The sequence below is a fragment of the Calonectris borealis genome, chromosome 3 (assembly GCF_964195595.1).
Source record: "Calonectris borealis chromosome 3, bCalBor7.hap1.2, whole genome shotgun sequence".
In the NCBI taxonomy this organism is placed as follows: Eukaryota; Metazoa; Chordata; class Aves; order Procellariiformes; family Procellariidae; genus Calonectris; species Calonectris borealis.
Window position 1 is genome coordinate 84,975,808 of NC_134314.1, and position 16,322 is coordinate 84,992,129.

Here is a 16,322-nt window from a genome sequence, read left to right on the forward strand (position 1 = left end):
GCCCTAATACTGCAAAGCAGATCACTAAACGCCAGCCTAACCACCCCTGTATATGGTTGCGTTAGGCCAGTGCCTGAAGAAGTACATGCTGAACCACAGGACAACAGATGGCATACAAGCAGTTGCTAGAAAATGGTGGGTTTTAATCTCTTGCGTAATTATTCACGAGTTAAAGACTGACTCTAACAAAACCAAAAGGGCCAATTCTTAGCTGCCACACACCCCCAGAAATGTAGCAGGAATAACATCTTAAAGGGCATTAGCATCAGCAAAGTAGCAGCATATTACATTGAATGTGTGGGGCTTTCTGATTAGGCACTGTAACTGAAGCCCTACAATGAGTAATTTCCTACTCAAGAAGACTTGTGCCATCAATTAAAACACAGAGTTAGCAATTAATCCACCTGGAGTGCTAAAAGGAGGTCTGTCTGTTCTTTCTCAAGTTTCTGAGGTCATTTTATAATTAGCATTTATCTGAGATTTTTACAAAAATTAACTAAAGCTTCCTATCCACGAACTTCCTTTGGATAGCACTTGTTTGTAACTAGTTAGACAAGGACTTCAATTAAACCTAAAAGCACGTTCTTGCACAAGTCTTGCTCAGAAGTATGAATTACAATACCATTAACTGATAAACAAAAAGAAAGCAGGGAGCCACCAAAGTCAGGACACTGAAGCAAAGGCCAGTGCTTTTGGTCTCAGAACTGATCCTATTTTTATTTTCCAATTAATGAGTACTGCCTACAAGAAGTGCACTGTCTTCTGTGACACCGAGGTGAAAGTGATCATGAACACAGAGAATGTCAGAATACTGCACAGGGAGAGACGCAACTGAGGGCCACAGCGTGCAGGCAGACTACAGGCCTTTCACATGGGGTAGTTAAGAAGAAGGTTTTATTAAAGGAGGTACTTCCAATAGAAGAAGGGAAGTAGACGGAATGAGTGAAGACTGGAACGCTGTTTAAAATCAGCTGACCTATTGACCACAAAAATGCACTGCTTTCCAGAAATGGAATTCAGAAGTACCTGAATTGCTCAGCTTAAGAAAGCAAAGGTTTGAAACAGACACCCTTGATCTCTATGGTTACATGATGGAGGTGTACTTGAAGGTGGAGAAAGACCCTTTTAACTGAAAGGCTTAAGAACAGAAGGGCATAAACCAGTTGCAAGTAAGTTTAGGCCAGAAATGAGGAAACACTTCTAACCAGGACAACAAGCTTCTGGAACAGCCTCTTCCTATGACTGCTAGGAATCCAAGTGAACAAACAAAAAGCCACGCCAACCCTTCACTAAATAAATGTAGGCTGCCCAGCTGCCATTTTAAGACAGAGATCAAGAATTGCTTATTAAAAAAAGTAATTGATGGCCAGAATTGATGGCCAGAGATGTCTATTCCAGTCTTGTGTTAAAGAGCCAATGATGTCAAGGTAATTAATCACTAAAACAGGTTATCAACTTTTTAACAAACTTCCATTTGTGTGTGTGTGCGTGATGAGAGGGGAATTAAACTCCTCAAGAAATAGAATTGTTCGCTCTGCCTTTGACCTCCACTAGTCTCTAATTTTGCAACCGTTGAGACACTACACAACTGTTGAGATACACAGACACTACACAGAAATACCAAAGAATACACAAATAATGCATTTTTATGTCACAGCTATTATAAAACACTGTCCCATGATCAGATTTAATTTTTATTCATACCAGTGATTCCAGGTAGTAGAACTGCTGAAGCAGTAAACAAAACAAAACAAAAAAAAATCAATAATCAAATGAAACAAGAGACTGGCTTTATCAGGCAATACTAGATCCTTTTAAATAGTTTCAGCTTCAAGAAGCCTTTTAATAAATAGGGACATTTCTTACTCTTGTATATGAATTCATTAATGTTCCTAAAACACTCTGAATAATAAAAAATATAACACAGAGGACATCAGAGATAAAAGAGGTCCCTTAGCTCATCCTTCTTTCCTCTGTCAAGGCAGCCATAGCTACAGCTTGTACATTTCACAGTACTTTGAAGGCTAAGAGACAGGCGCTTCCTTAAATTATCATGTAAGGATCAGGCCCACGAAGAGACAGCACATGTATAGCATTGAGCATTTTCCAACGGATGGTGGAAGTTCTCTTTTTATAAGGGGCATCAGTTTTTCTCTCCTCAGTGTGAATACATTACTCAATAGGTTACAACTAAATAACCCTTGTACAAACAAAATGTACACTTACTCTTTCAGTATTAAAAAAAGCACTTTTTTTTTATCCTAGTTATTCTAACATTATCCAATGCAACATAGTTTCACAGTAACAAACAAAAACTCCAATAATAATTGCTTGAAACAGCGAATCTCTGAAGAGCAAAGCTTCTTCTCTCCCTCTCCAACTGAGAAACTTCCAGATTTTCTTTAGAAATGTTTGTTAGTGGAAAACAGATTTCTGTAAGAAAGGGCATCATAAGATTCCACATTGCCACTTCCAACACCAAATTAATGCACTGAAGTTACAAAAGCAGCACTGTGAAAGGTGAGGAACAAAATGAACCACGCAATTGAAACGCACTTCAGGCTAACAACTAGAACTCCCGTTCTTTTACGATTCAAGTGTGACCACTGCTCATTTGCATATGGCCAGAATACAGACACAGAGCAGAGACACCCATACAACTCTGTGGCCTTCAGACCATGCAAATGCACTGACCTCGCTCCTTTCACGCCTGCATTATTAATTACCACTGGAAATCAGCAGACTCTCGTTGCCTCACAGTTGTGCACACTTTGCACAGGGAACTGGCACCGGTCACAAGGTGTGGCTTTGTTAGTGAACAGGCTACTGGGTTGCTAAACAGAGTTCTAAGCAGATCTCAAGTAAAAAACTACCATTTTTTCCTTAACATTTTTTCAGATGTCCTGTAGAGTATTTCTCAATGTTCTCAAACAGCACCTATTACAAAAGCTGACAAAAGTTTCTGTTCCAACAGATGCCTGTTTCTACCAGGCATGCAGATTTGCAGCCTGAAAAACTACAATTGGTTGTATGAAGAGTGCAACGTAAGCCCTTAGGGGTCTGATTTCACTTGTGTCGGATCATACCCGATCCTACGAATAGCTTTTGGCACCATAGGAGTTTTAAAGACTGCTAAGGCAAACACGGCACAGTGCAAAGAACTATTCCTAGGACTGGGGACGACAAGTGAAATCGGTGGGAGTTTCTTCCCTGCACACCCACCTCAGTGGGAGCGGGAGGGCACCCGTGGCGCAGGGGTTTTCAGAAGGGGCTGCTGCCCCACAGAAAGCTGCGACCGCGGTCGGTACCTCCAGTTTAAGTCGCGGAACCGGCGCTGCTCTCCACAGCTCGACGTAACGAGTCGTTACCTCCCGATGATCCCACACAGGCACTCCGGGCGCTTTCCCCCGACGGGCTCCCCCCGAGCCCGGCAGCCGGCAGGCAGACCCGCCGGTAGAAGCGCTGCCCACAGCCACAGAAACGCCGGCACTGTCGCGGCGTAACGCAGCGGGGGGATGGCCCCGACCGTTTAACGGCCACGGCCTGGCCTCCCCCCTCTCCCCTTCCCCGCGCGGCAGCACGCGCGGGCCGCTCCCCGGGGCCGCCGCCGAGCGGCTTCTCGCCTCCCGGCCCCGTTAACTGCCCCAGACACCCGCGGGCCGACGCACCCACCTCCGTCTCCCCAGCCCCACAAGCGCCCTGCCCCGCCAGCCCTGCTGCCCGCGATCTCTCCTCACCAAGCTCCTGGGGGTGGGGGAGCCCCGCCCGCCCGCGGTGCCTGTGCCCCGGGCTGACCCCGCCGCCTGCCCCTTCCCTACCTGCCGGGTGCCTCCCGGGGCCGCCGGAGCAGCTGAGCAGCAGCCAGAGGTGCAGCGCGACCCCGACCGCACAGGGGCACAGCAGCACCAGCCAGTTTCGCATTGGCCGCCGCCGCAGCCAGCTCCTTCCCCTCCGCGCCGGCCTCTCCCAGCGCCGCCGAGGCGACGAGCCGCCTCGGCCGGCCGCGGCTCCTCCCCGCGCCGCCGCCGCCGCCGCCGCCGCTCGGCCTGGCCAGGCTCCGCTGCCCCGCGGCCGCCGGGAGCTGCAGTCCCGCCCCAGTCCCGGCGGGCAGCGCCGGCGCGGGCGGCGGCGGCGGCCGCCTACAGCCCCCACAATGCCGCGGTGCGGCGCGGCGCGGCGCCGGGAGGCTGAGGCGAGCTGGGCCGGGTCTGCCGCGCACGGCGGGGCGGCGGCTGGGGCTGCTCGGCGGGGAGAGCCGAGCGGGCGTCCTCCCCCGCGGGGAAAACCGGAGGAAGCACGGCTTTACCTCAAGTTTTACATGGCAGGGAAGCGAGGACGTCGGGGGAGGGGGAGAGTCGCCGGCGGGCGGTAGCAGCACGGTATCCTTACGGACTGCTCCCCTTTGGGGCGCCGCGGGGCTTCTCCGGTGACCGCCCGGGCTGCCCTCGGGCCCCCGCCGCCGGCCTCGCCTCCCGCCGGGCTGGCCGTGCCCGCGGCTGCTGCTGCTGTGCAGCGTGGCCCAGCCGGGGCAGAGGGCTGAGGCGCGGGCCTGCGCCGCGGCACCGGCGAGGGGGAAGTCCTTCCCCGATTAGTCTTTATTACGATGATCTGCTTAATGCCCCTTCTAAAAAGTCATCGTATAGTAACGAAACAGCTTTCCAGAACAATCCTGTACTGATCCAATAAGGAGGAGAGTGTGCTTCGCTTTGGCAAAAAACTGCAACGGCATTACAAACTGTTCCTGGAGTATTTTATTCCAGCAAGGAACGTGTTATTTGACTGAAATTCCAGGGGGAATTTTAGACCATCAAAGTGTCCTTAACTGCGACTGGATCATGGCCAAGAATTGACAGTAGCGTTCTTGTTCTTGCAGAAGTATTTTATGAGATGTTAATAGTCCCAGCTCAGCTTCGCATCTTACCCACTGCCACCACTTCGAGAAGCTGGGTGGCTACAGGCTGACCCGCCAAGAGGGCAACTGTCTGCAGAACCCCACGCTGGCTAAAGAGGTTTAAATAGGATTGGATGGAGGAGAGCATAAGATTATCAGCACCTTGAGAAGTTACTTGTGTCTGGTCCCTCTGAACACAGATAACAAAGAGAAATGTTTCTTGGACTCCTGTAGGGTGAATCTACCTGAAAAAAAGTGATGTGGATAAATAAGCAGAGGCTTCTCAGAAGTTAATGTATACACTAGAAGTTTATGTGTGATAGCCATAAGGCTTAAATGAACGCTTACTGATGCTATTCTATCAGAAACAGGTAATTTAGTAAAAGAACTTGATATGTATGAAGTATGATTGAAAGAAAGGATTGAGTGCTTAGGAAAAGAGGACTAAAATCTGCTTTTGAAAATCCCCAAGCGGTGACAAGTGTTTGGAAAACGCTTAAAGTTCTTTCAAACAGCTTAATTAAGATTCGTTTTTCATCAACTGGAGTGAGTTATTAGGAAAAGGAAAACCAATGACTTTAACCTTATATATTGAGTTTAAACAGCAAAAGGAAAATGTTTTGGAAATACATGGACTTTAGTTTGTTTGCATACTTACACATATTTAATATGCAATTGAGTGTGTATTTGTCAACAAATAACAGTGCTAAGAAAAGTATGCAAAAATGCTATTGTTATTAATTACTATTTACATTTGACTTGCCTTTTAGCAGGTTCAGCTGCAGAAATAAAAACTGGCCCAACTGCTAATATTATTCTATATTTGCCTATATTCTTTGTCGTCAGTATGTTAGGTTCTCTCCCCAAGCCTTACCCCAGGCTGGGTGAACTGATGAGCATCTTACTTATAAGCATGTCTGGGAGTGATTACTTCCTTGCAGACAAAACAGAGGACCCAGTTCCTTAATATCTTGCTTTCTATACAGTGGTATACTTACCATGCTCAAGGATAAAGGAATATATAATGTACAAAATGGGAGAAATCTGTTCCTACTTTTATTTTCCACATTACAGAAACAGGGTATCCTGGTCAAAAGGATAATATATATGCATTTTTTGTTATTCGTGCAGGAAATGGTTAAAAATACAGTTTAGTTGTAGAGGACTAGACTTTCCTACTCCATTTTCTGTCAGACTCTCTGCAAGATTTTTAAAGCCAAAGATGTAACCTAAGCCTCCCAACTTCATCATCTGTAGAAGATGCAAGCAGTGGTACTTCTCATGTTGTGTATAACATTGAAAGTGTGCACCTATGCATAAATCATGAGATGATCAGACCCAACCATTAACCTGGTTTTCAGAAGTTCCCATTAGCAAAGTAGTTTCAGTTTGCATTCTTGAGGGCTTTTATGAGGAGTAGTATTTTGGGGAAGCAAGCTGATATTGGAGTGTCTAAACATGGATTCGAGGCATTGAGTTTTAGGCACACTTTTTGAAAAGTCTTGGCCCATGTAAAAATGAGATTTTTCCAGAGATTTTAGAACCATGAATATATATACCATGAAAAGACAAATGTATCTGGAGTATAACTTCTGGATAATGTCAAATTATTTTCCTGGAAGACAGCAAATTTTGGTTTGGGTTGCTCTTGGCATCATTTACCAAAAATACACCGTTTTCATTCTGCGCTTCCTGAGCAGATTTACTCTTCTGACATTACAGACTCAGGTTGTACCTCTGGCACACACAGTACAGTACAGGCACAACATGTCGGGCACAAGAGCTGGAGATAAAAGAGACAGAAATTTTAGTCCCTAGGCTGCTTCTGTTAAATTTGCATCTGGATAAGCATCTCCTGTCTGACAGGGAGGAGACGTGCATGCCTTGATGGATACCAGAGCCGTAGCTATGTACCACAGCTAGCCAGTGGCTAGCATTCAGTTTTTTAATATTTGTTTGCCTAATTATTGCCCCGAGTGGGTGACTGGGATTTTTTTAGGAGACTAGCAGTAGATGAGAGGAGCAAGAAGCAGGGTAGAGCTGCGTGTGTTTTAGCAGAGTTTGTCCCCAGGGAGTTGTGTGTTTTATTGATCTGTGTGTGCTCCATCGGAAAGCAGAGGAAGGACTAGTGAGAGATTCTGTTTTGGGGATTTGGAGCTTAACTTTCTCCATATCCTGCAGTAATACTGATATATTACATTCCACAAAATCGTTGTGCCTTCAGTTATTTAAAGCAAAAATATGAAAAGGGATCACAGATCAGAGTACAAAGGATTTTATTACACTTTAAAGGGTTGTAAATTATTGTCTTTTTTTTTTCCAGTGTTCATAATCTAAACAGATTCACTGTCTGTACTGAGGAATTATCAATCCTTTTCTTACCTTCCTCAGGATCTTTAGAAGAAATAGATTTTGCTTATTTTCCCAAACAGAAGAGATTTCTCCCTGCCTCCCCTTTCAGCTTTCCGATCAGGATGAAGTGCAGATGTAGAGGAGTTCACAGACTCCTCGGCTTGGGCTATTAATGCCCTCAGTGTCACTGGGGTCTCCTGAGGACAGACAAAGGAATCCTGCAAAAACTGATCTCTGGAAAACAGGCCGTCTTGCTGACGGGCCTGTCAGCTCATATCATTAGCAGCAGCAAAGAAAAGTCAATAGTATGTGACCAGCCAGCTCTAAGGACCGTGATGGAGAAGCATGAAGAGAGACGCTATTAGAAAGCTTTGGGCAGCACGCAGCGTGCAGCCGGTGTGGCACGAGGCCTGTCCTCATTTGTACACTGAATGGAGGCAAGAACCTAACAAGATTTTGCCCATGGCTATCTTCCTTAATGGTCTCTTAAGGGAGACTTACTAGTCACTTGAAAAAAATCCAGATACGGTATGACTACCAATTCTACTCTACGTTCTCCTTTATTAAGAGATTCAAGGAACTAAAAAGGTCAAGGAGGCAGTATTTCCTTTAGAGAAACTGCATTGATTTGACTCTTTCCGTCATAGTGGTTAAATGCTTCAGGGCATGGTTGCAATGGAACTTAATCTTCCAGCCCCTTCATACCAGCTGATCATAAATAGCCTGTAGCTGAGATCTGCAAGAAGCGTTGAACCTAGAGAACTATGGGGTGTCATAAGTTGCACTGAATTTTTTTTTTTGTTAAGGCTGCCCAGTGCTTCCCAGTTGAAGAATGGACTCTCTTGAAGTTATTCCACACTTTAGTTCTTTGGGCTGGGGGTTGCAGTGACAACGACCTGTTTCACACTGCAACGTTTGGTAAGTTCCAGCTAAAATTTCTGAAAAGTTAGAATAGAATAGAATAGAATAGAATAGAATAGAATAGAACAGAACAGAACAGAACAGAACAGAACAGAATAGAATAGACTAGACTATTTCAGTTGGAAGGGACCGACAACGATCATCTAGTCCAACTGCCTGACCAATTCAGAGCTGACCAAGTTAAAGCATGGTCTTAAGGGCATTGTCCAAATGCCTCTTAAGCACTGACAGGCTTGGGGCATCGACCACCTCTCTAGGAAGCCTGTTCCAGTGTTTGACCACCCTCCCGGTAAAGAAATGCTTCCTAATGTCCAGTCCAAACCTCCCCTGGCGCAGCTTTGAACCATTCCCACACGTCCCATCACTGGACCCCAGGGAGAAGAGCTCAGCACCTCCCTCTCCACGTCCCCTCCTCAGGAAGCTGTAGAGAGCCATGAGGTCGCCCCTCAGCCTCCTCCTCTCCAAACTAGACAAGCCCAAAGTCCTTAGCCGCTCCTCAGAGGACATTCCTTCCAGCCCTTTCACCAGCTTTGTTGCCCTCCTCTGGATGCATTCAAGGACCTTCACATCCTTCTTAAATTGTGGGGCCCAGAACGGCACACAGTACTCCAGGTGAGGCCACACCAGTGCTGAATACAGCGGGATAATCACCTCTTTGACCGGCTGGCTGTGCTGTGTTTGATGCACCCCAGGTTTGCCCTCTGGGCTGCCAGGGCACGCTGCTGACTCCTGTTGAGCCTGCTGTCCACCAGCACCCCCAGCTCCCTTTCTGCAGGGCTGCTCTCCAGCCACGCCTCTCCCAATTTATACTTGTGCTCCCATTACTCCATCCCAGGTGCAGAATCCGGCATTTTGACTTGTTAAATTTCATCCCATTGCTCACAGCCCAATGCTCCAATCTACCTAGATACCTCTGCAAGGCCTCCTGTCCCTCAAGAGAGTCAACAGCACCTCCCGGTTTGGTATCATCAGCAAACTTGCTAATGGTGCATTCAACTCATGCATCCAGATTATTGATAAATATATTGAACAGAACCGGCCCTAGAATTGACCCTTGAGGAACACCGCTTGTGACCAGTCACCAGCCAGATGTAGCCCCATTCACTACAACCCTTTGAGCTCTGCCATTCAGCCAGTTCTTCACCCAGCGCTCATCCCACAGCTGGACAACTTGTCCAGAAAGATGGTGTGAGGGACAGTATCGAAAGCCTTACTAAAATCCAGAAAAACTACATCCATCGCCTTCCCTTCATCCACTAGGCGGGTGACCCTATCATAGAAGGATATCAAATTAGTTAAACAGGACGTTCCTTTTGTGAACCCATGTTGACTGTGCCTGATAATTGCATTAGTCTTTAAATGTCTTTCAATAGTACCCAGTATAATCTTCTCCATAATTTTTGCAGTTAATTTTTCCAAATTAACTTCCAGTTAAGGAAGTTAACTAAGAACATTAAGAAAAAAATGTTCTTGTTTGTCTAAAATTATTTGTCTATTATTTTGCTACCTTTTTTTTTTTAAATGAGGTTTTTGCATCCTCATATCCGTTTGGAGCAGTGGCTTTAAGTTTTGCTGAATTAGGTCAGCAAAACAGTGTTGTAACGTGCTCATCTTCCCTCATGTTTTCTGTGCAGAAGTTTTAACAGTTTTGGCACATGGCTCTGATTTGTGGCGGAAGCCACAGTTTAGACTGACTTCTCAGAGGTCCAAGAATATTCTGTAGGGTCTTCCTTTCACTGTCATTGCAAGAACCTAGCAACCAAAACAGCTCTGACATCGTATTCAAAGATAACCCAACTTCCCTCAACTCACTTTCCTTTACAGAAAGGTGGAGCTTCAAGTTTCATGTCCTCTCACAAAGTGGTCACTTGAGCATCCTGGTGGATGCTTATTCTAGAGAGAGGGAAATTAGAACATCCTTGTCATCTTCTGGAAAGAAGGTGGTGTTCAGTTGGATTTTTTTTTTTTAATCAGACCCAGCCTAACCGGCACGAGAGTTGATAACTACCCCACAAAATTCGCTTGCAGGACATCACAGTTATCCCAACATACCAATACAGCAATTATTATTATTTCATAGTCTTAGTTGACTCCTTGTCATGTTCATGACAATCAAAAATAGAAATGGACTCAAAACCGCCTATATGGTAGCAGCTAAATCTTGACAGGCACATCTCAGAGAGCAAACAGGGGAATGTCTTGCACAGATCAACAAGAACAACATCAAATATCCAATAATCAGGCAACAGCCAGCTGGTGGGGCTGGTGCTACTTCATGTGCAGCTAATATACAGCTATTTTTAATAAGTGGCACAAAGACTTCAGGGTGTGGGTACAGAAGAGAATAAGGTTTATAGGAAGTCCTGCTGAGACCTACGACAGCAGATAGGCTTTTTAATCACATGCCTGGTAGAGAGTTAAGCTGTTGGGGGGATTACAAAGCAGATTGGCCACATATTATTTGTCATTTCATTATAATCTGTCATTGGATAGATAATATTCAGGCTATGTTTCATTAAAAAAAATTTACATGATTTGGTGCTATTTTCCCCTCATGTGCTTACCCTGCTTTAGGATGGACGTGCTCTGCTGGAGAATGCACCAGATGGCCGCTTCATTTGTTGCAGAAGATGAGAGGTGAATGAGGTGGGACCACGAAATAGTGTTACAAGACTAAGGGTCATTGCTGCGTGGGAGAACTGGGTTCTGTCATTGCCTCTGCGCGATACCAGGAAAATCATGAAACTAAACATTTCACGTTGTTTTTTTCCCTTAGTTTCTGGGTGTTTGACTTGCAAAAGTCACTCCAGTTTGTAGAGGTGAGGCTTCGTAGCTGAAGCTTGAGCAAATGGGAACATTGTTTGAGATGTTGAAAGAGCTAAGTACTCTGAAGAGGCAGGAACTGACAATCTCAACCCATTCTGTTCAGGCTCTGCCTCAGCTTCCCACCGCAAGATGGGAATAGTTCCACCCTCGCATTCCTCCAGGATACTGTGGAGATACTTCGTGAAGCAATCCGTGATGAGCACGACAGAGAAGCTCATCAGGGAATAGTTCTACACTGAAAGCAGAAATTTGTGAGTAAATCAGGCCTGGGGCTACACAATGAATAAAGACACCAAACTAGTATCGAGTAACTGCTCATTAACTGAGCATTGCCTATACTGTGCCTTGTGGGAATTCCTGCAATGGCAATCTGGAATAGTAGTGCATACAAATGAGAGAGGCAAATGGAAGCTGCATAAGCAAATTTAACTCTGACATTTCTTAAATGAGTGCTTAACTTAGCTTCTTTAATGATCTCTTAATGTATTTTTTGCATTTATTCAGATTCTGTTTAAATATCCTCAAATGTGTTCACATCCTTTGTTTAGCTGGTATAGGCAGAACTGTAAAGAAATATAATTACTTTTATGGCCTTCTAATTTCTCATTAATAGATATTTCATAGTTGCTCCCTATAGTTATTTTCCAGAGTCTGAAGCAAACTCCCAGAACAAAACACGTTATGTGCTGTCTGAGAAAGAAGAAAAGGCCTCAGAGAAGCTATTATTTATGACATTCCTTATATTCTCAAAGTTTCTGTTACGTATTTTTTCATGAGAATCTTAGCATCTGAAGTTTTTTCACTTGATCCTTTAAGGATATGACAAACATATTTATATATCAGCACTACAGATATATTGGAAATCTGTGTGTTGTGTTCCGATGAGTAGTGTAAAAGCTGGTGTGCTCTCCAGGGGGAAACCTCTCGGGCAAGCAGCAGTACAAGAACCATGGCAGTGAACAGTCCTTGCAACAAGAAAGTTAAGGGTAATTTTACAGCCAAAAGTCACGTGAGCCACACTTGCCAGAGAGAAGCTGTTACACTGTAAATATCTTTAAAGTCCCTGCTACTTGAAAGGTTTTTAAAAAGTCACAATGGTTCTTTTCTTTGGCTCATCCCTTCCTTCCATTGAAAAAATGGCACATTTCTTTAGAGCATGCTATACAAAGAATACAGGGCTCAGGTGTGCAGCCTGAAGTTCAAAGGCCCAACAGGATACGGTACAGTGAGAGGCTATGCAACAAATAGATTTTGAGGAACGGGTGATCTTTTGAAACACGTCCTTACACCATGCCTCGTGCATTTTCCGTAAAAGGCTATTCTAAGCATCAGCGGTGGCCTAAGCTCTGTTCTGGCCATATACTTACGCTGTGGCATACGAGGAAGTATTTGGCCTAGACTCCAAGAATTGGGAAAAAACCCCACCCTGAAATAAAAAACCCAGCAGCCAGGAGCAAAGTTCGAGTGTGAAGGAACAGTGCAGCAGTCAGCCACATGAAAGCTGTTGCCCAGTTCTGCAAAGGGGAAGGCCAACAGGAGAGACTACCAGTGGCTCGCGGTGCGGGGGGCCCGCTCGGCCCTAGAGCCAGGCCCTGCTGCTGTTTGCAGTCACAGCACCTGCTCAAAGGAGCAAAAGGCAAAAGTGTAAGTGGTGGCACAACCGGTGGCGCGGTGGCAACGAGGAACAGGCATTCTGAGTTACATTCCAGTGAAACTGGAAAATGACAGTCAAGAAGGAAGTACCCAGCAACTCCAACTGGTACACCCAAAGATTTCCACAACTTTTAAAGTGTTTTTTAGCTAGACACCTGACCTATCATGTATTTGACTTTCATCTTTCCCTAAACTGAGAAGTCTGGAACTGAAGCGTGAGGTTGAACCCTACCCCAGCAGTACCACAGTGACAGGCGATACCTTACACCATGCAGACCATGAAAACAGAAGTGCTGGCTCTCTGTTTCTGAGAGTATGTGTATTGATTTAAAATCCCCCTTTGAGGTAATTTCTAGTTGATGTTGATTTTTTTTTCCCTGTTTCAGTCGGCTGTTTATCACTTTGTCAGTAGGTGGCAGTAATAGACGATTCTGTGCAATTTCTACTTGTAATAGGAATTTGGAAAAGACAAGACCCTATTTTAGGGTAAAGCTGCTCGTTTTGTTTGTTCACAAGTGTGAGTGGTGCCAATGTACTTGACAAACTCAGCCATACATCTTCCTCTAACAGACAGAAAAGTTGTTCCTGTACCAGTTTGGGTATTTATGGCTGTACTTAATTTAATAGTGCTATGAAGCTTAATTCAGTTAGATGCAAATGTACAATATTTATTCCAAATGCCATTCTCCCTAAAGATTAAATATGCAGGTGCCTGTAACATTTTATATAGCACTTCTTCTGATAATTTTGCCCACTATTTTTCACACATTTCAGTACTATTTAAGTCAGTCTTACGACTTTAAGTATTACTAGTTTTCAGTACAAGAAACCTCTATTTCTTAGGAACCACTCCTCCCCCAAGTTTTCTTTAGTCTCCTTGAAGAAACAAATCCAGATTCTGATGCAGACCCAAAGGAGAGCCATCACTATGGCATTTTCTAGGACAATTATGTATACAGATTTTTACCCCTATACAATGAACAGATAGGAAAAACCATATAATCAACTCCTCCCAAAGTACATCTTTTGTTACTCCTTCGATATCAGAAACCCAACTGGTTAAATGACTGCTATATTAAAGTTCCAGGCTTTACTAAGCACCTTTACAGACCGTTGTTCTTCAAGTGTTCTTTCCTTCTGCTGGAGCTGATCCTATTGTAAGTCACTGCAAAAATGCTTTGTTACAATGTCCTTCCGAATCAGTTGGCAACACCTCCTGTATTTACCTTTGTGTCACTGACAGCAAAGTTTGTATTTTATTTTAATCTATGGTGTGACCTAGAATAGCTTAATTTAAACTTCCATTTTTCCCCTCCTTTGACCACAATTTTGTAAAGGCTAGCTTAAAAATCTTGACTATTAGCACCAGCCAAGCACCCTACTACTAATTTAATACATGGTGTAGGAAGCAAAGAAGGGGAATTTGGTATGTAATAGAGAGGCGGGAAAGAGTTTTCAGTATTGAAATGGTAACATTTCAAATTCAAGGTAAACCAAGGAGATTAATCTGAGGAATGCAAAACAGCCGGCTCCACAGTGCTACTGATACATTATAATTTACCATTAATCCACCATCGGGAAGTCTCATTTCATCAGAGCAGCAAGCACTAGGATACGGAGAAAGAATTGCTAATAGTATGTCAAAAACTCCTTGAATCCAACTTCTCATTCTGAAGTTCTCATTCCATGAGATGACAGCACCAACTCACACTGCTAGCAGTGAGCATGCATTATTTTCTGGGCCTGAAATAAAAAGTGACAAGCGTAATGGCATATGAAATAAAACTGAGAGAGAGGAGAGTACAACGGGAGGAGAGTAAACAGGCCTGGTCTTGTTCTCATTGAAGTTAGTGGGAATAAAGTTTGATGAAAATAGAAAGTCATTGCTTCAGCCTACAGGATATCTTACTGTGAGACAAAGCCACATTTTGGAGGGCATTTTTTTTTAAATCATGCTATACTTCATGATATAGTATGTATTTGTTTTTAAAAAAATGTCCAAGAATTTTCAGATATTTTTGTGTAGAGTTTGAGGCAAGATGTTTGAGCATGAAACTCAATAGCAGATTCTCTAAACCACCTCAAAAGTCAAAGCAGCACAAAATATAATAATGACAAGGACATTTTATGGTTTGGAGGGACTGGAGGAAAAGACATTCTTTTAAATGTTGATCTGTGGATCAAACTGGCATTAAAAAACCAGATATTCTTATGTGATCCAAAGCTGTTACAATTATTTTGAACTGCTGATCTTCCAGGTGTGCCGCTCGCACCTTTTCTTCCCCCCTTCAAATTAGTGATTTGCCAGCAGTACATATTCATTCAAGGAATCGGTAAATAAGGCCCAGTGATGCTAGAGAAAGCTGTCCTGTTTTCCACTAAGGAGTTCTGCTTATACAGTTTAACCTCTTCAGATACATTATAGACATCTGCTAAAATAAATACGCAATTTACAGTACTCCATGTGTTTTCTTTTTTAAAACTAGAAGCATTAAACCATCTTAATAGATACAATTTTTTTTACCTGCTTAAGTTACGAACTGATGAAAGAAACCACAAATATGGGAGCCAGCTATTAAAAACATAAGAGGTCCAAAACCGTCACTACTTCAGGAAAAATTTTGGAGAAAAACCTTAAGTCTAAAACAATGACATTCAGCTCTTCTGAAAAATACTACTGGATTTTGTAAATGCAGCTCTTGTAACTAGCAATGCTCAAAACTACTGTGAAATGTTTGAATCTCAGAACCTTGGATGCTAATGCTAATTGGAAACAGAAAGCAAGCTGTCTACAATACTGTAATAAGCTGTGGCGATTTTGTTATTTTAGATGGGAATGTTAATGATGAGCCACAAATGCAAGTTGTTACAAAGCCTTTGAGAATAAAGCTGTGTGCCCTATATTCCCTCCCTTGCTGCTCCAGTTAAAACCATACATGCAGAAGGACAAATGAAAATGTTGCCATGGTGATCAGAGCAGTAACCAAATCATGTACAGTGTAGGAAGGATTCCCTAAAGAACCTTACTAAGCATTTTGTTGCTCCTTTTCAACAAATATTTTCAGAAAGCCATTTTTATTTCACTGTCAATAAAATAGCTTCTCAGTTAGCTAAAGCCTATTTCTCTACCCCCCAAAATAAAGCTGAACACACCATGAATTAAGAAATACTGTTGTTGAAAGTTAGGAATGGGAATCTTAAGCTGAAAACTTCGAAATAGGAACGAAGGACGAACCTAGCCAAGACAAGACCTGGTCAAGACATTTGAATGCTTCTCAGAACAGGTACTGTGAAGCAGCTCTGTGGCTACTAGACCACAGAAGTCTTCAGCTGCCAAATTAAAAACCAAACTTTTACATGAAAGACATCCCAAAAACCTATTGGTTAGAAGGAATATTGGGTTTTTATAATAATATTACAGGAAGTAAATTAATATGGAGGTTCCACGTTAGGCAGATATAGTGAACAAGCTGGCCTGCAGCAGAACCACGGTCCAAAGCCACCTGTCTCGTGTCACTAGACTGACAGCTGAATGACGTCAACGACAAGACCACAGATCAGTCATATTCCACACCTCATTCTTTTCCTCTCGCTGCACTTTAAACAAAGTCAAAACAAAAAACCTCCCAGAACCTCCACAATTACTTGCTGATAACTTCTCTCATGACTAATCTGTGGC

At 43.7% G+C, this 16,322-nt stretch overlaps 1 protein-coding gene across 5 annotated transcripts in view; it reads right to left on the minus strand.

Annotated features, from left to right (window-relative positions):
* The window catches only part of B3GALNT2 (beta-1,3-N-acetylgalactosaminyltransferase 2), a 28,302-nt gene extending 24,268 nt beyond the window's left edge, over positions 1-4,034 (minus strand). For 2 of the 5 annotated variants that reach the window (XM_075146481.1, XM_075146483.1), the window contains exon 1: positions 3,819-4,033. In XM_075146481.1, coding sequence (XP_075002582.1) covers positions 3,819-3,921 — 103 coding nt within the window. In that variant the 5' untranslated portion in view covers positions 3,922-4,033. Of the gene's footprint in view, positions 1-3,737 lie in introns of all 5 variants that reach the window. The other 3 variants (XM_075146482.1, XM_075146479.1, XM_075146480.1) reach the window with 3 other exon arrangements.
* Between the last annotated feature and the right edge of the window lie 12,288 nt (positions 4,035-16,322).